General features: G+C 38.8%; 1 protein-coding gene across 1 annotated transcript; it reads left to right on the top strand.

Moving 5' to 3' along the window:
* Window positions 1–209: 209 nt before the first annotated feature.
* On the top strand, window positions 210–27,852 carry GFRAL (GDNF family receptor alpha like; the record flags this gene model as incomplete). The annotated part of the gene is made up of 10 exons (XM_082048903.1): window positions 210–231; window positions 3,298–3,429; window positions 10,721–10,879; window positions 12,347–12,784; window positions 13,537–13,593; window positions 14,299–14,626; window positions 16,760–17,019; window positions 19,218–19,316; window positions 26,706–26,787; window positions 27,765–27,852. The coding sequence occupies 10 exons, from the start codon at window positions 210–212 to the stop codon at window positions 27,850–27,852; spliced, it is 1,665 nt and encodes a 554-aa protein (XP_081905029.1).

The raw sequence follows: 27,852 nt of genomic DNA, 5'->3' as shown, positions 1-27,852 counted from the left end.
GAGAGGGACACAATATTTACACCGGGAGGGGACAGACCTGCCCCCGCCCGCCCTTCCCAGACACCTCCCGGTCCGCGCCGAGCGGCCGCGCTGCCGGGGCGGGGCGGGCGGGGCGCTGTCCCCGCGGCGGGTGCTGAAGGGGCGGTACCGCACCGGCACCTGCCGCCCGGCGCCCTCCGCTCGGCGCGGAGCTGCAGCCGCCAGCGGCCATGGTCGCGCTCCTCTGCCTCGGTAAGTGCCGCGGGTGCGGGGAGGGAGGAACCCCCAGCCTTGCCAGGACCCTCGCCTCGCCCCGGGCCTCCTGGCCTCTCCACGGGGTCCTTTTACAGCTCCATCCCTAGCTCCTTCTCCTGGGGAACCACAAGTAGGGGGCCAGCAGCTACCTGCTGGGGGTTCACACCAGTGTGAAATGTCCGAGCCCTGTGGCTTGGCCCAGACTTCTTCAGCCCGGCTGTGGGTAGTGTGTCTGAAAAGGGAGGTAAGTCAGGGTAGCAGGTTCAGCCCTGATAAGAAGTTGAGACCCACAGGTGGGATGTCTTGTCTAAATGAAGACCCACTTGTTTGGTAAGTGGCAAGTATTTAGTGCTGGCAGTGCTACACAGAGGGCTATTGACGTTTCCAATTGGGTTTGAATGGAGAAAAAGGGAAAACAGACAAAGCTGGTCCAGAGGGTAGAAAATATTATGTTGAGACAAGTATGTTTAATTCCTTTTACTCTCCTTTTGCCCACGCTACATAATGTATACTGACATATATATTGTATGCTGCTCTCTTTAACAACCCACTACTCTAAACTCATATTCCACTGCTAAATACATTTTGTAGGTAGTTCTGCCCCTGGGTTTGTTAAAAAAAAAAAAAAAAAGTTGTCCTTAATCATTTTTCAACTATATTCAAACTATGGTTTGTCTTTCTCCTTCGGAGACAGCTGTCTTGGTGCTCTTGCAGTTGGATAGAAACTGCAGCTTGGTTTCTCACAATTCATTATTATCTGCCAGATAATAATTGTATGATATTGGAAATACATTGTGATCCTTTCATTCCTCAGTTCCCAATCTGCAAAGTGAAGGTGCTAAAATGTCCTTTCCCCCCGTTTTTTCACTTTAGACACCAAATTCTTCAGAACAGTGAATTTTACACCTACCCAGTGAATCAACAGACACCTACACAAAAATCCAGACACCTGTAGAAATATAAATTTATTTGTCTTCATATCAAAATGGTTGCCTCTAAAGGTTTTAACTACAAGCTAGCTCTTAGGTGCCCTGAACTCTTCTAAGTAGAAAAAAGTCTCTGAGTATTCCAGACATTAGAGTAAATAACTAAAATGAACAACTAAAGTAAAAATTGTTCATTTAAGCAATTGTAAAAGCTACAGTGCACTGGATTCTAAATTCATATAGGACAGTTTTTTCATGTAGGCTTGTGACAGTATGACCTCTGTGTCCTGCTGAGGAAACAAAAGATCCATCCATAATATGTCATTAACCTTTCTTAGACTGAATTAGCTTCAATCATAGATTATGCCACTGTGCTCTTTTTTTTTTAAAATAAAATAAAATAAAACTCCTCCTTTTTGTTGGCACAGTTTCCAGGTGGGTTTGAAATAAACACATGGTGAAATAATCCTAACAAATGAGCAGGAACTGCTAATTGGCTGCTCAGTCCTACTTTGACTATTCATTTTCAGCCACTGGTTCTGAAAAGCTGTCTTAACAGTAGGGGCACAACACAGTGTTTTTGTGCTGCAGTTCCTAATCAGATGTGTGATGTACTTACAAACTAGGTAAATGATCATTCAGCAAAATACCCTTTCTTACAAAACTTCCTGAGTTTATAATTTTGTATTGTTTTCTATATACAGTCAGATTCACCTGTAAAGCATTTGGCAACTTATTTTTTTCTCTGTCATCTGAATAAATAGACAGTAATTTCACAATTAGAAAGAACTTTTGGAGACAGTACAAGGAATAATATCTTTATATAATGAGACAAAATTGTCACTTTGGATGGGCCAGCTGCACATTCCTCAATGTCAAGTGGCACAAGCCATTTCTATCGATCAGTCTCCCAGGCTGACGGACAGAAGCAGCCTAAAAAGGTGCTTCAGGCTGGAAAACACTGATCTTGCAACCCGCCCTGCACAGATCAGAGAACTGGCAGGAATAAGCACAGTTGGGGAAGGATTAGCACCAGCTATGGTAAACCCATGTGACCTCTTATGTGTCTCTGAGGCACACTAGATGCTATTGCACCTGCCAGTTATAAAGTACTGAATGTTGATTCTTCTTTAATGACATGTCTTCAGAAAGTACTCCCCATGGCAGCACTATTATATCACGGATAAGCATAATTTCCAGAAGGGATGGCATCACCTCTAAACAATAGTGGCTCTTTAGGATTATTGAAAGCAATATTTGATATTTTATATTGTCCCTGCTCATTGCAGAGGGGTGGGACTAGATGACCTTTGAAGGTCCCTTCCAACCCAAACTATTTTATGATTTCTTATTTCTTAAATATATCATCGGAAACATTTAATTTCTGTGGATGGGATCTTGAGAAGTCCTGAGGGAGTATTTCATGCCTCTTGCAGATTGTGTTTAAGGAATTAAACAGTGATGGAAATTCCTCAGATTCCACACGAACTTGCCTGAAAAAAAGACTTGGTCTGGGACATGCTGTGTTCTTCAATACCTAAGGAAAACATGCCCATCAGGTGTTCACCAGCTAGTTTGCTAAGGCCTGAAATCAGTGTCTGAAACATAATCTAATAGAAAATTAAGACACACGGTTACAAATTAGAGGTTGTGTTACCATGGGAATGTTGATCAAAGAGCTAAACCCCAACTGATTTGTCTTTTCTTAGCAATGCAATTTAATTTTCTACTGATAAGCCAGAGGTGGTGCTGATTTAAAATTCCTTACCCTGAAACCTCCATATCAGTCTTCAGTTTCAGGACTTTTTCATGCAGTTAAAATGACCCTTAAGTACAATGCACTCAGGGAAACAGATTAAGACATATATTGTGGGGTTGCTTTCAAGAAATGATGCCTCTGAAGTAAAAACAAAGAGGGTGAAGAGTCTTGTATTATGAAATATAAACTCATTTATTATCTAACAGTTGTGTATCTATCAAAAGTCTTTCATATGGTCTGTTCATAGGAATTCCTGTGTGATCTCTAGCTTGACAAAATTGCAGTCCTCTGAATTATATTGTTATAATCTAAATATAAATTAAAAAGGTCAGTACAATATCTGTTGTATTAGATAGTCATTATATTCTGTTTTTACAGTGTTGTTCATGTACTTCACAAGTATCTCTACTGCCCAGACTGACTGTCTGCACTTGAGGGAGCAATGTGTAAATGCTGCAAATGGATGTGAAAGTGTCTGGAACATTGTTGAAGACGTCTGCAATATTTCAGGTAATTCTTTATGGTGTACACAGGTTTATTTTGAATTGCTGAATGGTTGCATATTCATAGGTTATCATAATATTGCTGTGGTAACTGAATTAACTCAGTGAGATTTCAAAGAGAAAATGACAACAGAGGACAGTCAACTTCTGAAATCCTTGACAGTGGCCAATATTGTTTTCTGTAACAGTCATACTGTCTCTTCAATAAGGTGATAATGAAATTTCTGGACTATGAACAAAGTCAGTCTAAACCAACTCAAGAATTCTGAATTCAGCAGAAATTAGCTTTTGTGGGATCCTGCTAAACAAAGCCAGCATGCAGCTGGAAAAAAGTTACAACCTTGCTTTCCATAATTCGGAAGAGTTTATCTGCCACCTCCTTGGAAGTTTTCAAGACCAGGCTGGATGGTGCTTTGGGCAACCTGATCTAGTGGAAGGTGTCCCTGTCCATGGTAGGGCACTTGGTACTAGATGATCTTTAAAGCCCCTTCCAACCCAAAGTGTTCTGTGATTGTATGGTCACACAGGATATGCAAAACAATGTAGTAGTTGCTTAGAGTAATTTTCAAGTATTGTATTAGAATAAGAAACAAATCAAATCAAGCATGCCTCAATGTAAGTTTTGCTGTAGGGAGACACATCATATTTATTCAGTGAATAATGCATACGTGTCAGAGTGATTCACTTGCAGGGAGCGATGGTACAAAAAGTGCAGGTTACATTGTGACTAAGCCTCCTTGACCTGTTAAACAGATTCTCACATAAATAAAAGCAGAAAATCAGTCTCTGCCTCTTGTACTTCCAACACATGGTGCATCATTTCCAAGTAAAGTGTTTTAAGTGGAGGAAGACCAGGTATTACAGGTTTGACCTGAAGCTCATCCTAATCTCTGTTGGTGTTCAGATGAAAATATTCCTTTCTCTGAAGGCCTATTATTTTCTTGAACAAATCTTGGGTGTCAGGCATCATCTCTTTCTTTAAATCCCTCCAAGACTTTGCTGTTAAATGTTGAGTATTCACTTGCCATATGCTGTGAATATGGAAGGAAGAAGAAGAGTGGCAGTACAATGTGGTAGTGTCATTAGAACAAGCTAGTAATGATGCCTTTGTTGACTGATAAATGTCAAAGCCCTTGATCTGTCAAGGATACATCAGTACTAGCAAATAAAATGGGCCAGTGACTGTTTTCTGGCCCTGAGTTCAACTGTCATGGGGCAGCATGTATCCGTGCAACTAAACTGCCTTACCCCCATGCTGGCTGCAGAAAACTGCCTTTTTGGAGTGATTTCAGCTTCACAGTCTAGCTGGGTCATGTACTGTGCAAAAGTGGAGCAATATAGACACAGTCCCTTGCCATTTGCCTAGCTCATGCCTTGGTCCTGTTCAGAAATGCAGCCAAGGGTATTTAGGTACATGACTGCCATTTCTAGCAACTTAATAATACATAAGGCAGGTTCTCTGTCACTGGGAACCAGAGGTATCTATATCTTCATGGCAACCTCCCTTCTCCTTATATTGCCATTATCTGAACAAAACAAGCCATGTCCTGATGTCATAATCTGTTCTGAGCCTCATCTACCAAAGAGTTGATAAACTGAATGTCCCTCTGTCTTGGTATCAGGACCCAGCCTCACGTTTGGTCTGTAATGCTGCCTGACTTCATCCTCAGTAGGCCATTGGTAGAATATTCCCCTGCAGCATGAGCTACCTCAATACCTTTGTCTGTCTGATTTGTTGTAGAGATTTGAATCAAGGTGTTCCAAGTCACAAGGCAGTATTTAAAATACTTAGAACAGAAAATTCTCAGAGGGGTCCTTCTTAGTGTATCCTGTTCCAGAGATGTATCTGCTTTGTATAGAGTGGCTGAATACTTTCAAGAACGGACACAGTAAATGAAAAATACATGATAACCTAATGGTTGCAACAGTCCCCAAAGGACCTGGGTTTCAGCTCATGTTCTATTGAGCTTTTAAATATTTTATGTGAAGTGGAACAGTTTCAAAAGAGAAGACTGATTTTTTTAAAAAAAGTATCAGAATATGCAGTACTTTCAGGCTCAAGACAGTGACCTAAAGATGATCTCTCCAGAACCAAACCTCTTCCCTAAATCAGAAGTTGTTGAATCTGCTTCTCTGACATCATTCACAAAGGTATTCACACCAACATTACTTGACATAAATATCAGGACTTGTACTCTAGCCTATTCTTTATCGTACCCTGCAACCAGATGAAGTGGACCAGCATGATGACCTCTGCAATCTCCCCTTTGAATTTGTTGCATTGTCCCATAATATGCAATTTCTCTCACTTTTTGTCCTATGTGCTTATTCACTGATAGTAATAGTATTTGTTACTGGGTCACAGAGACCTTCTGCAAATAGATTCTTCTTGTGATTGCTTGTTTGGGTTTGCATCTGTATATTTACTTAGGATAATAGACTTTGGCAAGGATTCTTCAGCATTGCAGGGCACTCATATGTTGTGTTAGGTCTAGGACAAATTGTTCTAAATGTGGTTTTTAGGTGCCATGACCCCAGATGGTGTAAACCTGCAGTCAGACAGCTGATGTTATCTGAGAGCCCACAGAAATAGCAACAGAAAATCTACCAACAGTATTATAGAATCATAGAATCATTTCAGTTGGAAAAGACCCTCAGGATCATCAAGTCCAACCATAACCTAACTCTATCACTAAACCATGTCCCTAAGAACTTTGTCTAAATGCCTTTTAAAAATCTGCTGGGATGGTGACTCTTCCACTTCCCTGGGCAGCCTGTTCCAATGCCTGACAACCTTTTCCATGAATAGTTTTTTCCTAATATCTAGTCTAAACCTCCCCTGGTACAACTTGAGGCCATTTTCTCTTGTCCTATCACTTGCTACTTGGGAGAAGAGACCAATACCCTCCATGCTACAACCTCCAAAGGTAGTTGTAGACAGTGATAAGGTCTTCCCCAAGCTAAATAGCCCCAGTTCCCTCAACCGCTCCTCATCAGACTTGTGCTCCCGACTCCTCACCAGCTTCGTTGCCCTCCTCTGCACTCTCTCTAGTACTTCAATGTCCTTTTCATGATGAGGGTCCCAAAACTGAACACAGTATTCAAGGTGGGGCCTCACCAGTGCTGAGTACAATGGCACAATGACTTGCCAGGACTTTCCAGGACTTACCAGGACTTTTCTAGTCCTGCTGGCCACACTATTCCTGATAGAGCCAGAATGCTGTTGGCCTTTTTGGCCACCTGGGCACACTGTTTCCTCATGTTCTGCTGGCTGTCAGTCAACACTTGGCATTGTTGAACCTCATACAATTGACCTCAGCCCAATGATCCAGCTGGTCCAGATCCCTCTCTATGGCCGTCCTACCCTCCAGCAGATCAACACTCTTACCCAATTTGGTGTCATCTGCAAGCTTACTAAGGGTACACTCAATCCCTTCATCCAGATAATTAATAAAGAGATTATTAGTAAGATTAACATTATACTGTATGTCAAGACTGCATGTGCAGGACTAAACACTTGATGGATGAGATGTATAAGTGGAAAAGGTGCTGAACATGAGCATGCTAGTTGGAGGCCATAAGCAATGAGGCAAATACTTTTTTTGCTAGTTTCTTTATGAAAAACCTAACTACAAATGAGAATTAAACTCAGACTCTGTGTAAGAGTCTAATAACTCAGTCCCTCAGGCTGTAACCTTCAAGTTAAATGTGTGCGTTATCAGGACCTTCATCTTCTGTTCTTCAGAGCACATCTGGGGGCACTCTCCAGACTTCACCTAAGTCACTTCTTTCTCTGTTGAACTGTCCATCACTGCTTCACTACTACTACAACAACATTTTCAGAGTCTACCTTCATAGCCCTCTGAGTCCAAGCCTCCTTCTCCTGTGCCAAGACATGGTGGGGAAAAAAAAAAAAAAAGGCGGGGAGGGAAAATGTCCATGAGTCAGTTTCCAGATCAGGATGGAAAAGATTGAAATATCTTGATGGAAGCAGAAGTTTTCATAGTTCAAGAATAAAAATATAGCACCCTGGGGCAGAGTTAATGTTTTCTTCCAGTAGCTTTCAAATATTTGGGATTTAGTATGAAAGAACGTACAAACTCACTGATATCTTGGCTGCTGCCAGGGGAAGGAAGGACATTCCTCAGTTTTCCGTGTTTTGCAAGGAAGCAGGTGTGTGAGGAGTGGAATCAGGACAGCACTTAGATTGACATCAAGTGTGGTCAATGAAGTATTCATAGATTCATAGAATCATTTTGGTTGAAAATACCTTTAAGATCTTTGAGTCCAACCATTAACCTAACACTGGCAAGTCCACTTCTAAACCATGTCCCCAAGAACCTCATCTACACATACCACAAATGACATGCTCCATATAAAAGTGGGATGTTGCCAAGGACCACCCTATTTCTTCGATGGCTGCCATTCATGAGGGGTCCGACTCCCATCCTTCTTCCCACTCCTGCTCCCATTGCCTGATCCATGACTTCCCTACACCTGTTTGCGATATTCATGTTTTACTGGACTCACTGTATTCACAGTGTCCACCCCCTGCCATCCATTGCTGAGATCAAGCATTCCAGCAGCTAAATATTGCTCTATATAGCTTTATATATTTTATGATATTCACATTGTTATTCACTCTTTCTTATTATTCTATTAAATCTGTTTTCATTTCATTATGTGCATACAAATAAATCAAATAATGAACAATGGCTTCCAAGCATTAGGTCAGAGAGCAATTTTTGTGAATGCCTTGGAAGCATATGTATTAAGCTAAAATATATTACATAGGACTAATTATTGATAAAGCAACAATAATTGAAAACCAGCAATAAAATATTTTCTGCTGCTCATCACAGCTGAATCAACACAGTGTACAAACAAACCAACACTGATAATAAGGTATTTCTACCCAGCTTTCAGGAGTCCAGGCAAGGGAACCCCATAAATCTGATGTGCTTCCTGACTCTGTCCATGCCCGTTGAATGTTCATAACCCCACAACTTACCTCTCATCCTTGGTTCTCAGCTGCTGTGATTCAACACAGTGTTCACAGTGTGTAGGGCCCCTCTGAACACACCCCCTGTACTTGACTCCTAACTTGCAGCTTGTTATTGCCATGAAGATAGACAAGATAAGTGAGGCTGGAGTGGTTCATAAAATATATCGGCATTTGTGTTTCTTATTCTCCTATCTCTATTCCCCTCCACCCTTCAAGTGTCCAGAGGAACCTGAAGCAGACAGTCATAAATCTTGTAAATTACTTAATTTCCACACAAGCCCCAGCTGATCTTTGTTGTTCTCTTTCTACCCCTGGAATTTGTCCTCCTGAAATTTTTGCCTGAAATACCTTTATTATCCCTTTTTCACCCGCCTCCATGGACCCCACAGTTTCCATGTCATCACGTACTTTCCACTCTATATTTATGGTCAGGGAGTGTCCTATGTCCATAACCTTTGGTAGCTCCTATTTAGATATCCTGAGATCCTTGGCTACTGGGAAAAGAAAGAAATGTGAGAGCTAAGAGTCAGGGTCATGCTCTACTTCTAATAACACAGAAGACAAGCTGGAGACGGGGTGGAAAGATACAGGCAAGCCTGGGCACCATGAACTCCCCCTTTGCTGATACAAAATATGAAGTAGGAGCAGAGTATGGGAGCTGTAGCTCTAGCTGGACTGCGACTTGTTCCTGTAGCAGTGTACATTTTGATACATCCCCAAACCCTCCTTCATCAGCAACTGGAGTAAGGGCAACACAGATGCTGCATGAAAAAGGATTTTGAGGTGACAGGATGGGGATGAGCACTCTGAAACAGCTAATACTCATTCCTTCAGGCACAGGCAAAATGTACTCTCTTCTTGTTGGCCTTCACCTAGATTGCCTTCCACTGCTATTTGTGTCAACCATATATAAATGACATTAATGCTCTGATCACATTAGAGCTTGCCTTTGGCAGTGGTGACACATGGCTGATAGCTTTTCAGTTTTACTAGAGTACACAATATCTGCTGCTCCATGCTTGTCACCGGGGAAGTAGCAAGGCAGGAAGCCAGACATCACCGTTGACAGGGAAGAGACAATAGCCTATGTCCTCAGTAGACTAAAACTGATCCTTGTACTGCACTGTGACCAGCCTGGATCTTGTGAACCACACACTCCTTAACCTACATATTGTGAGATACTTAATATCCATGAAGCAAAGAGAGAAAATGTGCTGTTTTGAGGACCTGCATGCCTGTTTTGATAAGGTAGACCATGGCTTTCACAAAATCAAACTCTATTAACATGGTATTAAACTACTTCTGATGTGTCTGTCTTAAGTATCTTGTAAGTTTCATAGGCAATATTAAGTAAGGAAGTACTTTTAAAACTATTTAGTCTATAAAGTAGATGGTTGATTGATTTATCTTTGGACCACAAAGTACATGCTCTTTATTTTTGCTGCACATACAAAGAAAATACGATCTGACAGCCTGTGTGTGAGTCTTTGTCATTGAGTACAAGTGCACTTGCAAGCAACTAGCTTGAAATTGGGCCAGCAAACTAAGGCTCCTGCATGTTCTTTTTTATGTTAGATTCTCCCTTATTTTTATCACAAAGAAATTAAAGATCTGAATATTCTTGGACTACTTTATGTTTGTTGTCATTGCCAAACTTAGGGAGTGAAGTTGTTCTCTAGGGTAGCAGTCCGATGGCATATCCAAATGGCTAGAGGCCATAGGCTCATGTCATCCTCATGTGAGTGAGGGATCTGAACCAGAGCAGACATCTCTCAGCGTTGGGTGAGCATCATCATCACCACAGGACTGTGCCCACACTCCTACATCCCCTCTCTTACTCCGTTACGTGGCAGTACCTGAGCCTGCACTGGGAATTCCCATCTCTGTACCTGGCACCTCATTTCTACACAGGGTGAAGACAAATGTCTCATTGTCTCAGTTCAGGATCTGCCCCTGGACTCCTGTGCACCTTTTTGGTTTGGCCTCTGTACCTTCTCTACCTAGTATAAAATGTATAAATTTATGATTTTATGTACTTTGGAAATGAGAACAGAAACTGACATTTGGGCAATAGGTCAGATTGAATAAAAAAAGAAGGCAATATTGTACCTACAATTTTATTATATCATTCTGAATATGATTTAAAGATTGTAAATTGTGGCAGGTTTTCAAGCAAAACAAGGTTCGAAACATCTATTCTTGGCAAAACATTATTTTTTGCTTCAATTGTTTTATGTAACCATATCCCTTAAGCATTCATAAACATTAACAACATTATAATTTTAATGATGAGTTCTAGGTAATAGATGCAAGGCAGAAGACGCTATTGGATGTAATAGAATCATCCAGGTCCTGGCTGATGAATACCCAGAATTTAAAAACTGTCTCTGCACTGCAGATGATTTCTGTAGCATCACGACTTTGCTTGGGAAACAGTGCAGCATTAATAAAGGTAACTAAACAAGAAGTTCCAATTATGAAGAGCAAAAGGAAATATGTAACTTTGTAACACTCATTTTAACTGGATTGAAATTTCTTTGCATATTTCTCAAATCTGATAATTAGTTTTGTCTCTTCTATTATATTCACACAGCAACACACATACAAAAGCAATGTCATATCTGCTTCAAAATAAACAAAACCAATAAAATGTGTGTGAGAAATTCAAATGTTTCTAAAATGCTTGCTCAATGCAGCGGCAAGCAAGAGTGAAAATATGATGCATGTTGGTGGCTACTTATTGCCCAAGGAAGCTTGAGCACCACTGGATCTATGTTGTGTATCGAGAGCCACATCCAGCCACTTTGTGAATGGGGATGCGCAGTTATGCAGTTGTGTCACACTGTGTTACAGGAGCATCTTTACTACATCTAGGAGAGGTTGTGGGGAAACACAGTTCCTGCCTTTGTAAAGCTGTACTTTATATATAAAGTGCATCCTTTTTATAATTCTGTTGTAATCAATGGGCCCAGCTCCTTTAAATTTATTTTTTATCATCCTGAGAATCCTTTTCCCTTCAGAAAACCTATTTCTATAATTGAGAATTACTCCATGCATGAAAGGCTTGCAGTTTCTGTCTTCTGGAGTAATGACTAGCAAAGCTGACATAAGAAAGGTGAAATCAGCCAGTGGATGAGAGTCTGGAAAGTGAGCCCCAAGGTTGATTCCCAGCTCTGATCCATCACTACCTGATGACATCAGTCAGTGTACATTTATGGTAGGGGAATATAAAGCTTTATTGCAGAGGAAATAATAGCATCCTGATTCATTACTCCTTGCCTCAAACAAGAAGAGTGGGTTATCTAAAACCTGATGTTGATGTCATTGGAATAGTTGCTTTTGCTTCTAACAAAATGAAGTAATTGTATATTTTTTGTCGATTGACATTACATTTCTCACCAGTGTAGCAAAACTTCTGCATGGAGTTATACTAGTATAGGTGATGATATCTTATGGTGTTCCTAGATACATTCAGGAGTAATTCTCCCTGTCTACCTTAAATGATTATTTTAGGTAATGAATGAACCATTCAGGAATTGCCATTCTCTCTTTACAAATTATACAGTGAATTAAGATAATAATCCATGATATGTCCAATATGTAGGTAGTTAAAATTATGTGAGATTAATCCCCTTATACAGTAATTTTAGTGAGGGTTTCTCATATTACTGTCAGCAGCTGAATTGTTAAAGTAGACTGTATTATGTAGCTACCAGGACACAGTAAGCATGATGAAGATTCATTAGTTTGCAAGAATCTGAAATTATTATGCATTTACATACATCTCAGAATGAAACTAGGACTTTCATTCATTTTATTGCATTAAGACAATTATGCTTTTACTGAGTTTCTTTTGAGCTGACCAGTGATGTTACCTGTGCCATTTGATTTATGTCTCTGTTTATAACTAATTGTACAGAGTATTTGGAAACTTCCTCAAGATCAGATACTGGACTGAGTTTTAGGCAACACAGAAACCCCGAAGACCAAAGACACCCAGAAGAATTAGGAAATGACTGCAGTATTGCACAGCAACGCTGTCAGGAAGACCCTTACTGTTTTCTCATGTATAAGAGCTTCCAGCAAGCGTGCCAGGCAGACACTGCAAAATGCAGGTTCCCGATGGTCAACCAGGAGTGTTCATCAGCGTGGAAAGAACTGAGGAAAACAGTGCTGGGAGAGTGCAAGTGCCCAGAGCCACTTCAAATGAGATGCATTAAAATATGGAAGGGAATATTTAACAATCCTTGTTTACAATACTCGCAAGAGAATGTAGCTTCAGCAGCTACTGAAAATTATGATGATGGTGACAATGATGATGATGTTGATGATGAGACAAATCAGGACACTGACACAGGTTAGTGGTATTCCAGCAGTCTGAATGCTTTTGTATGTGACAGTAATGTGCACAGGTCCAGGTCTATGAAAAAGGTTTTCTTAATCATTTGCAGTTAAACATTGGCAACAGGATAGTTTAAAGAGGTTTATTTAGATGCAAATGAATAATCTGACAGTAAAATGATAGCCTGAGTGCAAATACTGTTGTCCTTTACTGTATTTATTTGATACAATCTGATCCAAATCAGTCCTTTTCAGTATGACACTATAACTAGAAACAATGTAAGACCAATAACAATTATTTCCTAATAGCAAGAATTGTCTGTTTTTCTTGACTTTAGAGCATAACAAGCAGTTACTTGAGCTTGAAAACTGGGTGCACTGATGAACACATTGGGGCATCTGGCCTTTATTTATTCACAAGAAATCTGACTACATACTCTGTTAAGCAGCTCTAAAAATTCTTTTTGAGCTCAGAGGATTTGTAATTATGTAGATAATGCTATCAGCAGCCACTGATAAACTGTGCTTTCACTCTGAAACTTATGAATATATGTAACAGTGATTTTAGAGTTTGTTAACAAGCTGACAGGTCCTATTTGGTCAAGCTATTTTTTGTTGTTGTCGATGGTTTGTTTGTTTGTTGTTTGTTTGGTTGGTTGGTTTGTTTTCACTAATGGCACTATGCCAGCAACACAGCCAATACTTTAAAGTTAAAAACAAAGCTAAGACATGATTTATAACATGTCCATACATATATTTTTGTTCTAGACAACATTAGTAAAGAAGCAAGATTACAATGGCGTTTATCTTCTCTCTCCAAACAAGGTAAGTCTAAATTTACTTTTGACTCCTAGTAACTGGTTTTAGCTCTGGTTTTATCTGTTTTCAGATAGTGAACAATGTATCAGGAGATTAAAATGAATACATTTTATTCAATTTACTGAAGAGCAGGGAGTCAATGGATTCAACATATTTTCAGTTAAGCTATTGGGCAGATAAGAATCCAAAATGTCAGGTAACAATACTGATCCTGTTAAATTTACAGAGGCAAATCCCATCCCGTAAACATTTTAGGGTCAGAACTATCTAAATCTTTTTGGAAGGCTTCTAGCATAGGTTAGAAATACCTAAACTAGCTTTAAAAGCACAGAAATCACATTTTATTATCTTCTCTATTACTTATTATGTAGCCTAGCATAAGAATGCATGCTGGAGATTTCAACAGCTTCAGGTAGCCACTAGCTCCCAGAAACTATCACACTGAAGAAACTTCCATCTTGCCAGTTTTCACTTACTGATTTGTCAGAGGCAGAAACTTGCAGGAGGGTTGTTTATGAGGGCCAAGCTGTTTAAGGGAGAAGTACGATGATCATACAATGGGCTTAAAAGAGCAATGCTGGCAGAGATGAATCAGAAGTTTTGGAAGTCAAACTTGTTTTTAATGGGAATGTTGCAGGCAGGATGACTACTAGTCATCGCTTGAAAAAGGTTTTCTTGTGATTTCATTTTAAAAACTCTTGTTCTTTTTAGCATACACAGCAAACAGAACCTGTTTGGATGTGAACAAGGAGTGTGTTGAAGATGAAGTATGTAACAAACAGTTGTCCCTGTACCTTAAGGTTTGTTCAGTAAATAAGAAGTGCAACATGGAAGAATGTCAAGCAGCCATAAGGTTCTTCTATCAAAACATGCCCTTTGAAGTTGCCCAAATGATGACATTTTGTGATTGTATCCAGCCTGATGAATCCTGCTACAGAGCCAAGGAACTTCTTCATGGCAAGCCCTGTGCAGTTATTGCAGTTCCACCCCCATCATGTCTGAATGTAATCCATGTGTGTAAAGAGAATGAATTGTGCAGGTAAGTAGAAGAAAGATTTTGTCCAGTAATGCGCTTTTGAATAATGATTTGATCAAACAATTTATATAAAATATATGCCATATAACTCATCTACAATTTCTTTTCTCACTGTATCCACTGTATATCATCACTTTTGTTTGACATCTTCACAGATGTCTGCATCAACTGTGCTAACTCCACAAGTAATTCCACAAATATACTGAAAAGGTTAATTTTCAAAAAAGTCTGGAATCTAGTGTGGGCTTTTCTTCTGCCTGTTTCATGACACTTGACACAATTTCCTCTGAACAAACTATGCTGTTGCCTTTTTTCATTACCAATTTCTTCAGATAACACCTGCCAGTCTGCACCTTTGCCCTCTAGCAGTTTGCACAAATTGTGCAGCAGACTGGACAAAGTTTGTTTGGTTTAAGTAATTACCTTTTCCACTGTAGTCTGACCCTTTGTACCCAATGGCAGTACAACCAACTTGGCCCATTCAGAAAATTGTCATCTCATTCTTTTCATCTGAAGCATACTGATACTTGAAAAAAGCTGCCCTGAAACATGCGCAGACCACCAGACACATGAAGAATAACAGAGTTTTCAGATTTTATTTTATTTTAGAAAACACACAACAAGATCAACCCATGTTCGTAGTTCTACCTAATTGCCACCATTTGTAATGGTCAATGGGTTCACTTTGGTTTTCAGTGTAGTTGCCAGTTCCCTTGTGGATTAGACCTGAATTTTACCATAAAGCTGTGCTCAAATTAACCATCAGTCAACAAACCAGGAGGTCAACAGATGCTTTCAGGTCTGTGCAGGCTCTTCAGATTGACGTCAGTGAGAATTGCCCCTTTTTGTGTCAAGAAGAATTGGGCTACAAACGTATGTCTGTGCATGTGCATGTGTACACATGTAATATCATAATGGAGACTTTCTGAATTACCCATTATTTTGGGACCATTAATGTTTCCTAGTACTGACAATAAGTGGATGTAATTAGCAAAATTAGTTTGTGAATTGTGGCTAACCATATCTATAAATCAGGAGGTGGATAAAAATAATTCCATTAGCACAGAGGTGGCATCTGCTTCAAAACCTTTGCTTGTGTAATGAAAATATTTACAATAATGTCCTGGCTGATGTTGTAACAGTCCATGTTTTTACATGTGACTTGCTTGTTACAGCCACGCAATATCAATAGTAAATTAATAGCCTAATTTTATGATGAAGGAAAAAATGTCTTAATAAGTAACGTACAATATACAACACTTTAGCTTTATCATCCCCTAACATTTAATATAATGCTAAATTGGTTTCTAATTAATATCTACAGTATCTTGGTTAACTTTTAATAGATGTTTACTATTGTCATACATAGTGCATTAAAGGACATGTTTTTCTATCCTAAGAGCAAATAAATGGAAATAATTTGAGATTATTGAGCTAGGAAACAAGTTAATTATTCTCTTATCTCTGCTATCAATTAATCTTTAAGGTCAAATGAATTACTTCAAGTTTTCCCTGAGCTGTGGACATTTTGTATTTTGTTAGCATTTGGGGGAAGGAGGCGTTGGCATTGGATATAGATTGGATATAGATTACTTTATGTAAAATAAATTCAATACTCCTTCTTCATTCACACTGCCCAACAAACTGATCCACTAGAATGGCATGTATTTTGGTTTCATTGTGATGACTAGACTAATTTCTCTATCTGCATTTCTTCTGTGAGGATCTGAGACAGTTGGTATTCATGCTGATTTTTGCTGGACCCTAGGAAAATCTCCACGGGTACTGATTAGAAGAGCACCTGCATCTGTGAAGATGTCAAACACAAGTACAGTTGCTTTTTCTCAAAAACTTGCTCAGTAAAAACAGGTTTTTCCGCAAATTATGATTTTCCAGATTTCACTAAAACCAACTGGGTGCAAATTAGAGTGGCATTTAGGCCAGCTATCATGGAATATTGTGATTTTTAAAGCTTAAATGGTGCCTTGGGAATACACTGTCTTTTCATTGTGATCCTTAAATGACTTTCTGTGAAATCGCAGAGTTTTTAAACTGTCATAGAATCATAGAATCATTCTGGTTGGAAGAGAACCTATCATTGTATACTTCCCCCCCCCGCCCCCCGCCTCCCACCAGGAAAAAATACACAACTTTTCAGTCAAAGTGTTGGAGACATGTGACAAAAAAATGCTACGATGATGAAGCTTGTCTTGAAACTTTAATCAAGGATGACATGCCCTGTTCTGCAAACGCTGATTGCAAAGCCGCCTACATTAGCAACTGGGGCACGATGCTGCGTGTGGAGTGCACCTGCCAGAATTTACCTCCCATGGAGCAGGCTTTGTGCAAGCTCTTCCATCACATGCTTCACAGCAAATCTTGCTTCAGTGAATTACGTGAGTAACACATAAAACTTTAAAGAATAATTAGTTTTACAGAGTATTAAAATGCTGATTTACACTAAATCTTTACTTTGCTATGACTGATTTAAGCAAGATCCAAATAAAAATACAAATCACATGCACACTTTTTCCCTTGGTTTTGGGAAATATTTTATATGAGTAGTGAATCAATACAGTTGCCTACATGTCTCATTATATGAATATGTTGGAATAACAATAAAATAATAATTTCTAGGATCCATACCATTATGCAGGTTAAAAAAGTCCAAAGCCTTCCTTTCATTGGCTTAATGTTATATTTTAATACACTATTTTTACAAATAATATGACATACTGCTTTTTCTTTCTTTTCTTCTTGGAGTCTAAATATTAGTATAGCTTATACACATTTAACAACAGACTTCATTCCACAGAAAATAACTTCAGTGATTTCGATAGGACCTATCAAAGAAAAAGCTGCTGTAAATGGAGGCTTCAAGTTTTGCCCTTCAGTAAAAACACTGAGGTTAACTCAGATTAAATGTAGGAACTTTCCCAAACCAGTAAAGCCTTTCATGTGTAAATGACTACTTATTTTTGTTAAATATAAATGTCCTTGCCAAGTCTTTGTTTAAGAGAGATTTGTTAGTGCAATGAATGGCAATATGGGAGCAAATATTAATGTTTTAGTTTAAATCAGGAGTGTGCCTTCAAAGCAAATCCTATGTTTGTCCCCGCTTATTGTCCTGTGGGTCACATCAAAATGGTAGTTCCACATCATAGGGTGGCTCCTGGACTCCTGCAGCCAAAAACTAAACCTGAAGGTTCATCTGCTGCCTCTGCAACACTTCAGCTACATCCAGGCATCTGGTCCACAGACCAGATCAAAGAGCAAAGTACCCACTTCACCTCACATCTTTGATCTATCACACCAGCTATCTTGCTATATAAGTCCTCTTAGGATAAACTACTTTCTAGTGCCTCATATCCTACACCAGCCATCTTCTATATGTAATTAAATATGTTCTCAGCCTAGCTTGGGACAGCTAAATATATATATAGATTTGAGAATACTGGCAGCGATTTTGCTGCTGAATGTTATTTATTTGTTTGCTTGTTTTATGGCTGCATTTAATGATCCAAATGAGCGATCACATCATTGCGTTAGTTATGCTTAGAGCTACAAAGAAAAAGATGACCCTCATATCAAAATAATTAAATAATTGTTCATGAGCTTTTGCCATTCCCTGAAGCAGTCGCAGGATAAAATATTGTTGTGGTTTATTTTTGGTTGGTTGCAGTTGTTGTTTTTTGGTTGGTTGTTTTTGTTTTGTTTTGTTTTGGTTTTTAATTGAGTTTGTTTGCTTGTTTGTTTGTTTTGTGGCTTTTGGTTGGTTGGTTTAGTTTGGTTTGGGATTTTTTTGTTTTGCTTTGGTTGGTTGGTTTTTGGTGGTGGTGTTGTGTTGTTGTTGTTGTTGTTGTTTTGTTGTATTTTTGGTTTGGGTTTGTTTTTTTCTGATGGAAAATTCCCTAACCTAGGTGGGATTGAAGAACAGAAGCATGCTCACTCCTGTAGTGCAGTGAATTCCTGCTAACTAAACAAAAACTATTTGGGGATCCAAAGCTTCTGACTGAGCAAAGGATTGGCATCTCCTCTACAGAACATTTGCAGAATCTTGTGAATCTTAACTTTTGGTTTTTCCTACCTAGCTGTGACGCAGCTAAACTGAAAAGAGAGATGATTATGAGCTTGATTGTAAGGCACAGTGTTAAATACCATTAGAACTGGTGTGAACAGACCCACAATGGTGTTTACACCATCACATCTTCCTACTCTTGTATGGCACTGCCTTGCTACAAGTGTTTGCTTTTGGGGCTGTGCTTACAGGATTAAAGATTGCTGCAGACTGACTCAGTAAAAGGCAAGAACTGTGAGTAATTGGCTGCTATATGAGACAGAAGCACAGTGTGGATCAGTGCCAATGTCAGATAAGTGTCACAACGGAATAAGCAAAAATGCCAGGGACAGAAAGCAAAAAGTTATGTTTCTTATTCACTCATTCACTTTGTTCATCAACTATCGGTAAACAGTATTTTTAAATAGCTGCCTTTATAAATTCTGTGACTCTTATCAAAACACCAAACAGCACTATTCACTGAAATTATTATTTTGAAGTAATATTTTGAATAGATATTTTCTTTCCAATATTCAGGTCAAATTTCCATTACGAAGAAAGATTTTCATTGGGTAAATACAGAAGTACCAGAAGGAAAGCTTTCTAGAGCACAGCTCCATTCTTCTTCAATTAATGGTGAGTCTGGGCAAGCCACTGCATAATTTTAATAGAAGTACTCTCGAAATTTCCCTTGTGTATGATAGGGAAGACTAAAGTTTGGGTCCCTTGAGTGGGTTCAGGCAAGCAAGCACTACCTGTTGGTCTCTTATTCAACAGAATGTGGAATAATCTCTCTACCTTTTTGGCTTAGTTTATATAACCACAAAATAAACATAATGACACTGAACCAACTTCTCTGATAAGTGGTTTTGAGACAGATGTCTCACAATCACTTTATTATAATTTGGGAAAATGAAGCTATTAAACCCACCAGAGCCTGATTCTCCATACAATCACTAGAGAGTAGTAGTCATAATGTGTAATACAAATTATTAGCTTTGATGTCACACCTACTTCTCTCCTATCTCGACTTTTTGTGCCATAGTAGTTACAACAATGAAGCCACAGTAAGTGGTCTGAGAAGGGGTTTGTGTTACACTGCAACAGACTCCACCTTCTCATGCAACAGAAGGAGATGCAATTTCAGATCATCGTATTCCAGGGGCTGAAGAGCTACGTCTGGTTTTATTACTATGCATTTACAGTAAGCAATGAAGTGACATAAAGCTAAAGGATATTGAATTAATATACACATTTTCTCATGGTTTAAATAATATTAATTTTCTTTTTCCTTTTGAAAGACCCAATTACAGAGTGAGAACACTAAAGAGCTTAATGCACAAATATCGACTCTAATGAGAATGACCTGTTTTACCTTGAGAGGTACAGATTACAATACTCCAGACATTACTACAAATTAGTTCCCAGAACTGTGCATGGTGAACACCTTTAACAGGGAAAAAATAATTCAAACTATAGATGCAGTACAAAGTGAAGGGACTTCTGTGATCTCCATCCTTCCACTGTTGTTGAAGTAGGCAACCTGAAAAGCATAAAATTAGATTCATGGGAATGGGATTCCTGAGATCTGTATGTGGATAATTAAGCATTCGGGTGTAATTTTAGCATTAAAATTACTTAAGAATCATGCATGTCATCCAAGTGCTCTCTGTAGCCAAAGAAGAAAGTCAGGGACCCTCTTAGTAGTATTAATCCCATTTTGTCAGGCTGCCTTTGCTGGAAGTGTTGGCTTCCGTTTGCTAAGAACAGGGAGAGAATGAACCTCTAGTGGGAACCAGCCTCTCGTGGTTAAATAATGCAAGTTACAATGCAAGAAGTCCTGCTCTAAGTGGGAAAATGTAAAATATGAGATATTTCACCCTTGTGACTAGTTCTAACTGCAGACCCTTTCAGTGGGTAAAATGTATTATACATTTCTCTCAGAGATTCAGATAAATGTTTGCAAAAAGCAGCCTGCACCCTGTTAATTCTGTTCCCATTGAAGCCTGAATACTTTCCAAAAACCTGTCCTTGAACTCTTAACAGAATTTTGGATGGCCTTAGAAAAATAAAAATAATGCTGACCAGCCTAAACCATACAATAAAATATTCCTTCTATTCGAGCTGTCTTGTACACTAGCTGGGAACTCCCTAAGATATAAATGTCTCATACGAAGCCAGATTAAGGAGAAGAATCTGATTCAGAATATCTACCTGATGATAAAAACCATACTGCAAAATTTTTTCATAAATCCCACTGCCAAAAATCTAACTCAGTATCCTAGATTCATACGCTAGTAAATGTGCATTACTGAGGTTGCAAAGGGAGTTATCATCTTTACAAAATATTTATCTTTACTGAAATCAAATCCCAAGAAGAATTCCAGGGTGCAGAGGCAAAACAGTTAAGTTGTCAAATATGGCCTTGTGTGTGTGTGTGGAGATGTTTTAAGATATTTCCTTCCTAGCTGTTTTCTGCTTAGAAATCAGAAGATACAATTTGTCGATATCTTATCCCTGCATCAGAATCCCAGGAGAATCCTTTAGTTAGCATGTCATTGAAAGATACAAGGATGTCTTTCACCACTGTTCACTAATGATTATCTACAGATGAACACGCTCTGAAGAAACTCTGTATTTCTTCAGCATTTCTTAATTTAATAATTAAAAAAACACTTACCATGCAAAAAACAGTAATATTTCTCCTTCCTATTCAGTGGCATTGCAAATCATTGGATAAGATTAGTTTTAGTAAAAGGTGTCTTTCATAATAAATAATAAATCTAAACATATATAAACATATTCCTATATACTTGAAAATAAATATAACCCTGTTCGGTTGGAAGAATACTATGACAGGTTTGGTGTGACAACAGGATTGTTTAAAAATCTTGACTGGATTTTCAGTCATCCACATATCCCAGAGGCTACAGGACAATCCAGTCATCTGCGGTCTGATATATCCCTGGTAACAAGATGTGATGTGGGCAAAGTCTTAACCAAATAAAAGTTAATGAGAGTTTTGCTGTGAGCTTAGATGGGGCCAGAATTTTATGTCATTTTGGAAAAAGCATCAAAAACTGCTAAATCAAACAAAAATTCTCCAAACTTCAAAAATGTTATTGCCTACCTAGTTATGCATTTTCAGCCTGGTTTTGACTTTATCTTATGCAAATTCTCTCAATGATTTTACAGATCCACATAATTTAAAAGATTGCTTCCCACACTTTAATTTGAAAAATGATTCATGTGTGAAGATAAGCATTTACTTTCATAAGCATAGAGCTTTGGAGCTAAAGTATTTTTTGGCTGGAAGACAAAGCTAGAAATATGGAACTCTTATCCTGGTCTTGTGAGATATAAAATATGGGGCTTGACCCAAAACTGTTGAAATTAATCTTATTTCATCTTAAATTGTAGAGTTACCACGTATTTCCTACTGAGGTGTTTTGCTGTGTTAAGAATATAGATAAACAAGTAATTGGCAGGGTTTATCTATAATTATACCAGCTGCTGTGGGAACTGAGATTAGTTCAGCTCCAGCAACTTTAATTTGTAAGATATGAAACATTGTCAATCTGATTGATTTATAAATGTAGAAAAAACCTTGTGACAAGATGAGGATAGCCAAGAAACCTCTGAGCACCAGCCGGAACTAGCCTGTGCAATGACCATTCACAGGCATTTCACTAGGTATACATAAGCAGGTAGACTTACACAAGAGTTTAATCCTACTAATTGTTCCAGCTGCTGAGCTATCCTCTACCAAACTTCTTCACTGGAAATGTCCGTGTATCTACACAGACAGCTCCAGCTTCAGTGATCCCTGCAGACACAGCCATTGTGTCCTTGAGATTTGCAGCCTACCCTAGGAAGGACAAGACATGCATCATGCAGCCGAGATGGCCCTTCTGTAGACCTGTCCTGAGGCAAAGAGGTTCATGAGCTTCTCACCACAATAGGCCATGTCCATGGGACAGAGCAGCCCACCTAGTGTCTCACAACCCCTCCCCTTGCAGTGGAAATGACTGCTGTCCACTTGTGTTGATTCAGTCTCTGCAGGACCAAGCTGAAAACATCTCTTATTTTGGCCACCTCCTATTATAAGTCTTCAGACACTGCATGTGCCTTTATTTCTCCATGGTACATGTAGAAGTTTGTATAGTTTTCTCTGTCTAGTCAGAGAACCCAAACTACATTTGCTCTTCTGCACCTCAGCCAGTTGAGGTACTGAAACAGGAACAGCTGTTTCTTAGAAGAGTAATGGCATAGGTGTGTTACGTACACGACATGTTTTACCATTTCTGCCAAGAATAGGAAAGTACCCTAACTTTTAATCATGGTTTTAATTCTTGTGACAGATTTGTCTGCTCTTCAGTGAACTGTCAATGGGCATACAGCGTGAGCACTAAGGTTGTTTACAGATTCATAACTACAAATGTGCCCAATTTCAGTCAATGTATTTATTATTTGCTTAGAGCACTGTTTTTTTAAGCCTTAACTCGTTGTTATTTAGATCTTGTTCAGATGATCAATACCATGTATACAGAGACCAAAACAAGATAATACAGCCTGGTATGTCATACAGGAATTTAAATGTCGATTCTGGGAGACAGGATTTGGGATAAACAGAGACAAAATATCATATCTATACTTCTTAACCCCCCTAGTGCTTTTTCACCTTTCAAGAACTGGTTGGATATAGATTAATAGAGAAAATTTATATAAAATATTCCTTCAGATTTTTAAAGAACAGAGCGTCTATCAAGAAACACACACCCCAATAACATTTTTAAGGGAAGATGAACAAGAAGATTCAAGTAGTCAAACCACAAAGAATATATGAAGTGAAAAATTAGCTCTTCAGCCACAAGATTGTGCCCTCTCCTAGCCTTACCAATTCCCTTGCTCCTCAGAAGGCAGGATAAAATATATGGCTTCTAGCATGATCTCATCATTAATATCATTCTTGTATTCCCCATAGAACTGAAAATGCTATAATCAACATCTTCTATCAGCAGTTACTTCACTAAAAACATAGCACTTTATAAAGTTTAGACAATAAGTAGAATATATTGATTTCATTTGATCATTTTGATATGGTTTCCCACAGCCTTCCCCTAGGGTAACTGACACTTTATGGTCTACACAAGTGGTCTCTATGGTGGGTGGGCTGACAAGCCATACCCAGAGGGTGGGGGTAAATGGCTCCTTTTCAAACTGGCAACCTGTCATGAGTGGGGTTCTCCAGGGATTGATATTGGTCCCAATGATGTTTAACATCTTCATAAGTGATCTGGAGGATGGGATCTAGTGTGTCCTGATGAAGTTTACTGTTGACACCAAACTGAGTAAGTGGACACTTCTGGAGGGAGAGCCACCCTGCAGGATAACCTGAATAGCCTGGAAGAGTGGGCTAACAAGTACTTCATCAAGTTCAATAAGGACAAGTGTAAGGTCTTGCATTTGGGAAAACATAATCCACGATTGCAGCACAGGTTGGGATCTACCCAGCTGGGTAGCAGCTCTGTGGAAAGGGACCTGGGAGTCCTGGTGGACAACGGGCTCAATATGAGTGAGGAGTGTGCTGCTGCGGCAAAGAAAGCCAACAGATGCTGGGCTGCATTAACAAGGGCATCACCAGCAGAGACAAAGTCATTATCCCACTGTACTCAGTGCTCATCAGGCCACAGCTGGAACACTGCGTTCAGTTTGGTCCCTGCTGTACAAAAAAGATGTGAATGGGCAGGAGAGGGTCTGAAGAAGGGCAACAAAGAGGATCAAAGGACTGGGAAGCCGTCATATGAGGAAGGGCTGAGACAACTGGGCTTGTTCAACCTTGAGAAAAGAGAGCTTAGGGGAGACCTCATCACCATGTTCAGTATTTAAAGGGTGGCTGCAAAGAAGATGGAGACTCCCTTTTTACGTGGAAAAGATGAAGGGTAATGGTTACAAGTTGTTCCTGGAGAGATTCTGATTGGACACAAGAGGGAAATTTTTAATTTATGAGAACAATCAGCTATTGGAATAATCTTCCCAAGGAAGTGGTGGATTTCCCAACATTGAACACTTAAGATTCAGCTGGACAGGGATGCTGGGTCATCTTGTTTAGACTGTGCTTTTGCTGAGACAGGTTGGACTAGATGACCCCTGTGGTCCCTTCCAACCTAGTATTCTAAGATTCTATGATTTCAGAGTGTTTTGTTTTATCAAAATGAAACATTTTTTCAACTTCTTAAATGAGAATATTGCAATATTTTGGTAAAATTATATTAGCCCATTTTAATCATCCATAACTGTTGCTCCTAATAATTTTCCTAGTTTTGTGGTAAGAGATGTACTTTAAAAACTTCCATTTGCCTTAAATGTGTGAACCTCACTTTCCACTTAAAAAAGTAGGAAACTTTTATCCTTACAACTGCCCCTGCAGTTCTAGAAAGTTTTAGAAACTGAGTGTACAATAAAGATTCAAAACTGGAAAAAAAAAAAAATCCTAAAAATTATTATTTTCCTAAAACTCATCATCTTAAAGAAATGTTGTAACTTGAGAGGAGGTCCAACTGATCATCTATTTTTTAACATACAATGTTAGCAGTCCTGCACTGATAACAAGAGAGACATCACCCCTCTTCAAAAATTCACCCCATTAAATGTTTTTCAGTAGCTTGCTGCATTAAGTGTAATCATGTTCATTCCATGCAACTTGTGATGGTTCAAACATTGCTTTCCTTTTTCTTTTACTGGAAAGCTTCACTTTCAGATAGCTTTTTGAGAAAAAAAATGAGTATCATCCTGCAATAAACACCAGGCAAGTCCAATGGCCTACTCAGTTCTTGCCCATTGCTTGCCTTGTTGTATAGTGGAGTATATATCCACAGTCTCTTACTGGAGCTGCTCCAGTATCCATACTGCCTGTGTTTATATTACACTATACGCTACATCTGTTGCTTATATATAGTGCATACAGAAATATGTCATTTAGAGTCTGTGTGTGCATAGGCACAAACACACACAACATATAAAATCTGGTAACTGACTCAGGGAACAGAGTTTGGCTTTCTCACAGCCCAGGTAAGTGGCCCAGTGATGGGGCCAGGACTCCATCTCTCAGTGAATGTTTCACTGACTACATAAAGTGGAGCAGCTTGGGAACAGCTAAAAGGCCCTCTGCATTTTAGTTTCTAGATAAACAAAACTTACATAATTGTATAAATGTGAGAGAATCAAGGCAACAGGAAAGTAACAGAAATCTCTCATGTTTTATGCTTGTGGCTCTTGATTTGAGTCCTCTCATCAAGTCGTCTAACCTCTCCATCCCAGGTTCAGGGCTTACATTACATTCTCAACTGAAACTTTTCCTTTAGAATATTTGATCAAAACTGATAGATTCATTTCTCCAGGAAAAATAAGTTTCTTCTCATTTGGAAAACCAAAGCTGAAACAACGCCCAGTTTTTCAAAAGTTGGAATTTTTAGCATATAAGCTACCTAAGTGACTTTTTGGTGAGAAGCCGAAGAGGAAACTCCATGGGCACAGAGCCCAGAAACACGGTGTTAGATCCCATTTTACATTAATTTGATTCTAGATCGAGTATTATTGCACACTGCAATTATGGTAATATGTGAAAAAAGAAAAGAGGTCTAGCAGGTAAGTAAGAGCCAGGTCTCCTCTGATACACAGAATAAAATTAATACCTTAAAATCAATGGGGATAATACTCCAAAACACAAATCAGAGTAACAAGTTATTCCCCTGGAGAAGAGTAAAAGGTAGCTCTACACATATGAAGTGCTATTGGAGCTGGTATTTACAAAAAGGAGTCTGAAAATGATTTTGCATCAACTGCTAAAGGAAGAGTAATTCCTACCATTGGCATACAATCAAGGTCTTTTTTCCTCCTTTTAATTATTAATGTCAGAATTGATAGCTAATTTAGCTTACATATGTATGCATTCCAATTCAGATCTGATTCTTATTACTGAAGAAGGAAATGTTTCATGTCTGCTTTCTGTTTTTTTACCTATAGGTGAAACAGTCTATGTTATTGCCTATTCCTCCTGCATAGTTCTCATCCTAGGAATAGTCCTGTTGACTCTCCTAAAGATCAGGTAATTTGATATGGATATTAATCATTGGTTCTAGGAAATTGGAAAAGCATAAAATAAAATGTTTTGACTTAGTTAAGAGGCTGGCACTATGATTGTCTTTAAAAACAGTCCAGCCTGCCTCGGTGATGGAAAGAACTGACATTGCGGGTGTCAGCAGGAAGGAGTGAAATACGATGCGTATCTACAATGCCTCCCATTCATACAGAGATCCCAGGCTTCAGGAGGTTTCATTTCCTGTCCCATGGCAGGGGAAGGTGAAATCTGAATTCAAAAATTCTGCGAGGCTACCTTCCTAGCTCTGCAGCAGGCAGAGGTAATGCAGAAAGGAAATGAGAATATTCAGCATTATAACATATTTAGAAACTGAACTGTGAATGCTGCTATTGTAGTTAATATTCTTGCCAAATGCCATTTCTGTTGATAGGATTCTGTAAACATTCCCACACACACAGTATGAGAAACTGCCCATACACCAGTGCTTGGTAAGAAAACAGAAATGTGCATTCACTTAGGCAGATGAACATGGCCTTTTCTTAAATGATACATTTTCTTGGACCAAATTAAATGGCCAGATTTCAAGACTTACACTGTCAGATGATAAGTAACAGAATATGATGTAGCAGGAGCTATATATAGTGAGAGGGATATTGAGTCAATTTTCATTATTAAATTCAGAGGCAGATCAAAGAGGAATCATGCAGAAAAATGCAAAAGTCAACTCAAGGATATATGGGAACAGAGGCTTTCTCTTTACATTTGCATTTACAGGAATATCAGCATATAAATAAAACTCAGATTTAAAGAATACAGGGGATGGAAGAAAGAACAGTACATTAATAACAGTGAAAGGAATTATTTTATACCACAGTGTTCATCATAAAAAGAGGGGAATTTTGCCACTGATTTCAATTAAGCCAAAGTTCAAACCAAAAGCTGTATAGTTTATTGCTAAATACATGCACATTCTTTGTTTTCAGAGCCTGCAGAGCAAAACATGAGTCAAGAAGTCCCTCGCCAGACCATTCTTCTGAAACATTTATGGTCCATTATAAAAGTAACAGATGA

This window comes from Streptopelia decaocto (assembly GCF_964273445.1).
Source record: "Streptopelia decaocto genome assembly, chromosome: 3".
Classification (NCBI taxonomy): Eukaryota; Metazoa; Chordata; class Aves; order Columbiformes; family Columbidae; genus Streptopelia; species Streptopelia decaocto.
The sequence above is the reverse complement of the archived record's forward strand: the minus strand, read 5'-3'. Positions and strand labels throughout refer to the sequence as shown.